The sequence below is a fragment of the Silurus aristotelis genome, assembly GCF_946808225.1.
Source record: "Silurus aristotelis genome assembly, chromosome: 25".
In the NCBI taxonomy this organism is placed as follows: Eukaryota; Metazoa; Chordata; class Actinopteri; order Siluriformes; family Siluridae; genus Silurus; species Silurus aristotelis.
Window position 1 is genome coordinate 727,513 of NC_139598.1, and position 10,000 is coordinate 737,512.

General features: G+C 39.0%; 1 protein-coding gene across 5 annotated transcripts in view; it reads left to right on the forward strand.

Annotated features, from left to right (window-relative positions):
* Positions 1-10,000, forward strand: part of cnksr2a (connector enhancer of kinase suppressor of Ras 2a) — a 59,177-nt gene that overhangs the window by 5,978 nt on the left and 43,199 nt on the right. For all 5 annotated transcript variants that reach the window (XM_083529604.1, XM_083529605.1, XM_083529606.1 and 2 more), the window contains exon 2: positions 5,936-6,099. In XM_083529604.1, coding sequence (XP_083385730.1) covers positions 5,936-6,099 — 164 coding nt within the window. The remainder of the gene's footprint in view (positions 1-5,935; positions 6,100-10,000) is intronic.

Here is a 10,000-nt window from a genome sequence, read left to right on the forward strand (position 1 = left end):
TCCACTTACTGAAGCAGTGCAGCCGAGAGAAACACTACGACATGAAGAGAATAAATTTATACAATTTCATGGAACAAATATTATAATTTAGGTTGTAAATGTAGGTCAGTGCTTCTGATAGTGTTTAGACCAGCAGAGAAGATTTACTGGTCCTGACCGCACACCACTGTCTTACAGAAGTCTTGTCGTTCCTCTTATTAATTCCTACGCCTGAAAACATGCTTCATATGTTTCACCTTGCTGTAAACTTAATGGGGCAATTATAGAATCGAATCTCAAATGGTTTTGAGATGTGACACTAATGATATCCTCCTGAGTAAGGTAATAAAAATGGAATGAAAGATGAACAGATGAAGCTGAGCTGTGTTTGACTCTGCATGAAGGAGAACGTTCACCACGAGTCAGTGACCAGTGAAACAATGTGTGTGTGTGTGTGTGTGTGTGTGTGTGTGTGTGTGTGTGTGTGTGTGTGTGTGTGTGTATGTGCGTGTGTGTGTGCAGCTCTGACAGTAGTTAGGTTTATATTAACGCCCTCTTTCTAATACATTATCGTTTCCATAGCGACAGCTCGTTCACAGGGACATGTAAAGTGACAGATTTGGATGTGGTGAAATTTTCAGTATATGGAAGGAGTCTCCAGTGTCAGTGATTGTGATACAAAACACTGTGAAGCTCAGCGATATCAGAAGTGATTTTGTCTTTACACACATTTGTTTTTCTAACCTCATGAGGACCTCATTTTTGACCACATTACTAACTTCATTATTACTATGTCTAAATAAATGCAAAGATACACAGAAATGCACCTTGAACTTTAAACTAAGAAGCTGTTCATCATTCAGGTTTTTAAAAATATATATAAATTGTTGAGGAATATAATATGTCCCACAGAGCTTATTCTGGGTCCTCATTAGGTAATAAAAACAAGGTGTTTATGTTAATATTATCGTTATTAGAAAATGTAGAACATATACATCAGTTTATCAGCAGATTCGTCTGTAAGGAGATTTATTAGAAGGATTATGATGCAACTCGGCGACAATTGTGGCAAGTGTTATAGTATTTAACGTTGCAACGTGAACACACCCACCCACCCACACACACACACACACACACACACACACACACACACACACACACACACACACACACACACACACACACATGTATGCCAATGTATTTTGAATATTCCGGGCTTGACCAGGGTGTGTACATGAATACACTATCATATTTCATGTGACATGTGGTGTGTGTGTGTGTGTGTGTGTGTGTGTGTGTGTGTGTGTGTGTGTGTGTGTGTGTGTGTGTGTGCCAGTTTATTTGTTTTGCAGTTCTCAGCTCTGAGGTTTATATAAAACTATATTTAGAACCAATGCTGCTTCTGCTAAACACAGGTCGGCTTTATCGCAAACTAAAAGAAACTGGAGCTCAGACTACACTGGGCTGGACTGGTCTGGATAGATTAGACTAGACTAGACTAGACTACACTGGGTTGGACTGGGATGGATAGATTAGACTAGACTAGACTAGACTACACTGGGCTGGACTGGGCTGGATAGATTAGACTAGACTACACTGGGCTGCATAGATTAGACTAAACTAGACTACACTGGACTGGGCTGGATAGATTAGACTAGACTACACTGGGCTGGATAGATTAGACTAAACTAGACTACACTGGGCTGGACTGGGCTGGAAGGATTAGACTAGACTAGACTAGACTAGACTACACTGGGCTGGACTGGATAGATTAGACTAGACTAGACTACACTGGGCTGGACTGGATAGATTAGACTAGACTAGACTAGACTACACTGGGCTGGACTGGGCTGGATAGATTAGACTGTACTGGGCTATACTGGGCTAGAACAGGCTGTACTGAGCTGGGACGGGTCGGGCTGAACTAGAACCAAGTTCTAAATAAGAAGTACATTTTTTAAAGCATATTAAAAAAGCGGAAAATTTTATTTCCTTTCTTTTTCCAGCTGAAACTGAAACACAGATCAAGAAAAGGGAGGATGAAAGAGCTCTGTATGTTAAAGCACACACACACACACACACACACACACACACACACACACACACCTCAACAACACGACAACATGTAGGACGGAATCTTTCTTGATCTGAATATGTATATTAAATATATATATATATATATATATATATATATATATATATATATATATATATATATATATATATATATATATATATATATTTATTATTATTAATTACACTGTAGATTTATTCCACACCTGAGACTTACTACAGTCAAGAACTATTTTAAAAATAAAAATAATTTCATTCATAATTTAATATTTTATTTTCAATAAATATATATAACAATAATTTTTTTGACACACATTTGTTTTTTTATTTATGTATTGTTTATTACAATTATCATTATAATAATATATTAATATATAATTAGTTTTATTTATATTTATGTAGATAATATAATTCTGCACTTGCATCCACTTTGCGTCATGACACTGCCCATGTGCAGGAAAAAGCTTTCAAAAAGTAATAAAAATAAGAGTAATAATAATAATAATAATAATTCTAATTATAATAATAATAATATTAATAATTTTCAGTGCATTTATAAAACCAAAAATAAACAAACTAAATAAATTAAATAAACAAAATATTGAAATAAAAATGGTTTTATTAAAAATTCAATATTTATATTTATGATGTTTAATTACATAATAAATTATTAAAATTGTTAAATATTGAGACACATAAATTAACTGCTTGAGTTTGGAACAAATAATTTGTATAGAATTTTATTTGTTTGAATGAAATTGTGGGAAAAATGGTGTTAGATGTTAATGTGGACATGGTGTTATATGTTAATGTGGACATGGTGTTAGATGTTAATGTGGACATGGTGTTAGATGTTAATGTGGACATGGTGTTATATGTTAATGTGGACATGGTGTTAGATGTTAATGTGGACATGGTGTTAGATGTTAATGTGGACATGGTGTTAGATGTTAATGTGGACATGGTGTTAGATGTTAATGTGGACATGGTGTTAGATGTTAATGTGGACATGGTGTTAGATGTTAATGTGGACATGGTGTTAGATGTTAATGTGGACATGGTGTTAGATGTTAATGTGGACATGGTGTTAGATGTTAATGTGGACATGGTGTTAGCTGTTAATGTGGACATGGTGTTAGATGTTAATGTGGACATGGTGTTAGATGTTAATGTGGACATGGTGTTATATGTTAATGTGGACATGGTGTTAGATGTTAATGTGGACATGGTGTTAGATGTTAATGTGGACATGGTGTTAGATGTTAATGTGGACATGGTGTTAGATGTTAATGTGGACATGGTGTTATATGTTAATGTGGACATGGTGTTAGATGTTAATGTGGACATGGTGTTAGATGTTAATGTGGACATGGTGTTAGATGTTAATGTGGACATGGTGTTAGATGTTAATGTGGACATGGTGTTATATGTTAATGTGGACATGGTGTTAGATGTTAATGTGGACATGGTGTTATATGTTAATGTGGACATGGTGTTAGATGTTAATGTGGACATGGTGTTAGATGTTAATGTGGACATGGTGTTAGATGTTAATGTGGACATGGTGTTAGATGTTAATGTGGACATGGTGTTAGATGTTAATGTGGACATGGTGTTAGATGTTAATGTGGACATGGTGTTAGCTGTTAATGTGGACATGGTGTTAGCTGTTAATGTGGACATGGTGTTAGATGTTAATGTGGACATGGTGTTAGATGTTAATGTGGACATGGTGTTAGATGTTAGATGTTTTCGATCAGATGGTTCTGAAATAGAAATATATACATACGTTCCTGAGGTGTGAGATGAGGACTAAGTGGATGGTTACAGAGAGCATGAGGAGCTGAGGAGATGTTGGAACTGAGTTGTATCAATGAGCATTTGAGATGAGTTGTGATCTGTATCTCACATGGTGAGCTCAGTGCTCACTGAACTGACGTTCTCGCTCTCACTCTCACTTGGACATGTTGGAGCTTCTCCATATTGCATTTCAGGGTTCCACCCTCTCATTTCTCATAGGTCTGCTTGCTGATGCTGCTTTGTTCTCTCAGATAGCATGTGAAGGCCATGAAGATGTTCCTGCTGTACTGCAGGAAGCTGCTGTAGCTTCTTCTCCTCTTGGTATTCACAAAAGAAGTTGAAAGTTTGTTTGATCTTCTTTAATAATAGACTGTAAAATATGTTGAGATTTGATCCTGGTGTGTTTGTTCGAGCGAACGTTCAGCACAATGTGTGTGTGTGTGTGTGTGTGTGTGTGTGTGTGTGTGTGTGTGTGTGTGTGTGTGAGAGAGTGGTAAATGATGTCTCAGCTGCATTAATAAAAGACCACACAGAGGAATTAATCAGATAATGCCTGGCCATGAGCAGAGGGATGTTCCAGTCTCAGGCGTTTTGTGCCTGAGAGAGAAATAAATAATGTTTACTCGCTCCGTGTTCTACTTCACTGCTACTAAAAAATTCAGATTCACATCGTTTTTTTCTCCTTCTTTCTTTTCTCTCTTGTATCCCACTGGCTTCTGTCCATTGAACTGGTTTATGCTACCAGCCACAATTAGCAGTCAATAAACACACGGTTCTACAGATGAACACACGGTTCTACAGATGAAGACACGGTTCTACAGATAAACGCTTGGTTTCACAGATAGAACCTTCATTAGCAGGTTCCCCTGCTTGGTTCCACAAAAAAATTTTCTCACTTTCACCGCGTTAACTTCCTGCTAACAGAAAGACTCTAATCTCCATAAATCAGCCACTGTGTTTGACAAAACATTGAATTAAAACCTCAGCAGGAGATCCCTCTCCTCCTCCTCCTCCTCCTCCTCCACCTATTCCTCCTCATCTTCATCATCATGATCTTCACACCTCTACCAGAAGTGGAGTTAAATGCACATCACTTTAACACAGTTCTGAGAAGAACCCTTTTTAATCCTTGAGTGTGCAAGAACTCACTGCTGCTCAACATTGTCTCCTTGAACATCCAAAATCTGACAGAAGCTTCACATTTCATTATCTCAGTGCTGTCTAGATGATTAGAAGTTCTTTACAGGTTCTTAAGGAGGAAGACTGCAGCTGCAGCTTCTAAATTATGGTTCTGCTTAGAAGCCTTTTAGAATCTTCAGAAGGCCTAGTCTTCTCTGCTGGAGTAATTATACAGACAGACAGTTGTACAGACAGACAGACAGACAGACAGACAGACAGACAGACAGACAGACTGACTAATAAATTCAAAAGTTCATGGTAAGTTTTTGTGTGTCTGCAGATTAGACCTTAGCGATCTCTAATAATAATAATTATACACACACACACACACACACACACACACACACACACACACACACACACACACACACACACACAGTGAGGCGTCTGAGACGTGCCTTATGGTGGATGAACAGTTGGCGTGGCGATATGTTGGGGTGGAGATATGAAGGCATTAAACAGACTGACAGGAATGCTACGAGCTGACAAATGCCGTCTGCCGGTATGTGTGTGTGCGTGTGTGTGTGTGTGTGTGTGTGTGTGTGTTTTACTCGAACACACTTGTCATCTACAGAACCACATTTGGACACTGTGCCCCTCCCTACTCTGATTTCTGACGTTCCGAATCTCTAGAATGTTTTCATATTGTGTGTGTGTGTGTGTGTGTGTGTGTGTGTGTGTGTGTGTGTGTGTGTGTGTGTGTGTGTGTGTGACCAAAGGCTGTGCAAAAATCAGTTCTTACTGGGTTTAAGATAAATCAATATACAGTATGAGCTCAGAGTACTTACTCTCTACTCACACACACACACACACACACACACACACACACACACACACACACACACACACACACACACACACACACAAAACAGCAATATTAAATGTGCATGTTTATTTTCCACAGGACTGGACGACTGTCTGCAGCAATACATTAAGAACTTTGAGCGAGAGAAGGTTGGAGGTGATCAGCTGCTCCGTATCACTCATCAGGAGCTGGAGGATTTGGGTGTGTCACGCATCGGTCACCAGGAGCTGATCCTTGAGGCTGTGGACCTGCTGTGTGCTCTGGTAGGAACGCTAAAATCTGCACTCACATGTCTCCAACACAAAGCTCTCTCTATGTCTCTGTATGCAGGAGGCTGAACTAGGAGACCAAAAACCTGTTCCAGCACTGAAATGTGCCCAAAGCCAACAAAGAAATCTGCTTTAAAGCCTTCAGAATGAACAGTGGGCACCTGGAGCTCCATATACTGTACATGAATATGAAGCTGTTGTTCAAACCAATTAGATTTCGAGTTCACGACTCCAAGGTCCTCTAGCAGGCATCCAGTAATGTCAGCATTTTCACGTCCTTTGGTTAAATGGATCAGAACAATTGTTAAGCTTTGATGTGGATTTTTCATAAAACAAACAATTTGCCTTCATTTCTAATTCCCAGGAAAACTGTAATGCCAAGAGGTTTCTGTGGTCGGAAAACTACAAAAATGTAATTAATATCAATGCTTCTGTTGGAGATGATGTGTGTGAAGGTGCAGTTGTGGCTCCAGTGAAAGGAGACGTGTTTTAACGTGGTTGATTTGGTTTCTTGTTTTAGTGATGACTTTCATTCTGACTGTATGAGATCCTGTGTGTGATGCAGCTCTGATCTACTGCACTTCTCTATAATACTGATGTTTCAGTGAATGTGGCTTCATGAAGGGATTAAAATGTGGATTGGTTCAGGTAGAACATCACTGAAGGGATAGAAGTGAGATATACAGTCTGCTATTGTAGGAATCACTAAAGGAGGACCTAAGGGACCTGAAGTGATGAGAGTGACTGAGAAAAAAAATTAATACAAGCTTCAGTGTAAAAAAGACGAGCATGATGAAAAATATTTCCGTTTTTAAATCTTGAATTTGATGCTAATTATAAGACATTTATTTTTTGTCTCTGAAAGACGTTCTGTTATGTTCTGTAACAGCAGAGGAACATGGTCATGTGACTGCGAGGCTTTGAGGAAGATCTGGTGCAGGGACTGGAAGAAAACAGGAGGATTTTGAGAAAGAGATGGAGGGATGAAGGACAGGAGCAAGTGGAAGTTTGCACAGATGCTGAAATGAGTTTGCTGGAGCTTTGGAGGCCTGCTGAGGTTCCAGATAGACTTTAGGTTTAATTATGTCATGCAAATACTGTGCTACTACTATACACACAAACCTGAGTTCAAAATGATCCATCAGGATGTTGTGCACTCTGATTAGTGATAAGGTGGACATTCAGGATGTTGTGAACTCTACAGACCTCTTTTTCTCCTTCTATCACTCACTCTATCACTCTCTCTATCACTCTCTCTACACTCTCTCTATTACTCTCTATATCACTTTCTCTATCACTCTTTCTATCACTCTCTCTATCACTCTCTCTATCACTCTCTCTATCACACTCTCTATCACTCTCTCTACACTCTCTCTATTACTCTCTATATCACTTTCTCTATCACTCTTTCTATCACTCTCTCTATCACTCTCTCTTTCTCTCTATATATCGCTCCCTCTATCACTCTTTCTATTGCTCTCTCTCTCTCTCTCTCTCTCTCTCTCTCTCTCTCTCTCTCTCTCTCTCTCTCTCTCTCTCTCTCTCTCTCTCTCTCAAGATTTAAGATTCAAAGCTTACTTTATTGTCAATTCAAATATGGACATTCGTATTGCCAAAGTATTGAACATACAGATACATAACAGAAATTACCATCAGAAATATCAATTAACTCTGTAATAATAGAGAATAGAAAAGCCTTTATTTGTCACATATACATTACAGCACAGTGAAATATTTTGTTCTTCGCATATCCCAGCTTGCTCGGAAACTGGGGTCAGAGCGCAGGGTCAGCCATAATCAGTAATACAGCGCCTTAACCAGTGGAGCTACCACCCCCCCTGTATATAATATACTATACATATAATATGTATATAAAATACTGTATATAATATAGTATAGAATCTATAATATACTGTAATATAACTATAATAACAATATAGAGTTATAAAAGTTATAAAAGGAACAGTTCGAAAACCTAAAAATAAAATACTATAATAATCAATAAAATAAAAATTAAAAGTAGAAAGAAAAGAAAAAGAGATGAATGTGTGTGTGTGTGTGTGTGTGTGTGTGTGTGTGTGTGTGTGTGTGTGTGTGTGTGTGTGCGCGTGTGTGTGTTTGTTGCATACACTAGATGACATGGTCACACACTCGGTGGCAGGGGTGTGTGTAGTGGGCTGTGAGTGTGCAGTGTGTGTGTGTGTGTGTGTGTGTGTGTGTGTGTGTGTGTGTGTGTGTGTGTGGATATCGGCTCTAATTCTGCCCTGCATCTGTTGTTGGTGGTGTTTCTGTGCACCTTTATGATCATTTTGCAGAACTCCACATGCAGACCTTCAGTTGGATGTTTGTCCAATTTGTCAAACTGTTGTTGTGTAATTGAACCCCACACTTCACTGCCAATGATCAGCTGTGCAGGGCGTAAATATGATCAACTGTGCAGGGTGTAAATATGATCAGCTATGCAGGGTGTAAAAATGATCAGCTGTGCGGGGTGTAAATATGATAAGCTGTGTGGGGTGTAATTATGATCAGCTGTGCAGGGTGTAATTATGATCAGCTATGCAGGGTGTAAAAATGATCAGCTGTGCGGGGTGTAAATATGATAAGCTGTGTGGGGTGTAATTATGATCAGCTGTGCAGGGTGTAAATATGATAAGCTGTGTGGGGTGTAATTATGATCAGCTGTGCAGGGTGTAAATATGATCAGCTGTGTGGGGTGTAAATATGATCAGCTGTGCAGGGTGTAAATATGATCAGCTGTGTGGGGTGTAAATATGATCAGCTGCACAGGGTGTAAATACGATTAGCTGCGTGGGGTGTAAATATGATCAACTGTGCGGGGTGTAAATATGATCAGCTGTGTGGGGTGTAAATATGATCAGCTGTGTGGGGTGTAAATATGATCAGCTGTGCAGGGTGTAAAAATGATCAGCTGTGCAGGGTGTAAAAATGATCAGCTGTGCAGGGTGTAAATATGATCAGCTGTGCAGTGTGTAAATATGATCAGCTGTGCAGTGTGTAAATATGATCAGCTGTAAAAGTGTAAAAATGATCAGCTGTGCAGGGTGTAAATATGATCAGCTGTGCAGTGTGTAAATATGATCAGCTGTGCAGGGTGTAATTATGATAAACTGTGCAGGGTGTAAAAATTATCAGCTGTGCAGGGTGTAAATATGATCAGCTATGCAGTGTGTAAATATGATTAGCTGTGCAGTGTGTAAATATGATAAGCTGTGCAGTGTGTAAATATGATCAGCTGTGCAGTGTGTAAATATGATCAGCTGTGCAGTGTGTAAATATGATCAGCTGCGCGGGGTGTAAATATGATCAGCTGTGCAGGGTGTAAATATGATAAGCTGTGCAGTGTGTAAATATGATAAGCTGTGCAGTGTGTAAATATGATCAGCTGTGCAGTGTGTAAATATGATAAGCTGTGCAGTGTGTAAATATGATAAGCTGTGCAGTGTGTAAATATGATTAGCTGTGCAGTGTGTAAATATGATAAGCTGTGCAGTGTGTAAATATGATCAGCTGTGCAGGGTGTAAATATGATAAGCTGTGCAGTGTGTAAATATGATAAGCTGTGCAGTGTGTAAATATGATCAGCTGTGCAGTGTGTAAATATGATAAGCTGTGCAGTGTGTAAATATGATCAGCTGTGCAGTGTGTAAATATGATAAGCTGTGCAGTGTGTAAATATGATCAGCTGTGCAGTGTGTAAATATGATCAGCTGCGCGGGGTGTAAATATGATCAGCTGTGCAGTGTGTAAATATGATCAGCTGCGCTGGGTGTAAATATGATCAGCTGTGCGGGGTGTAAATATGATCAGCTGCGCGGGGTGTAAATATGATCAGCTGTGCAGTGTGTAAATATGATCAGCTGTGCAGTGTGTA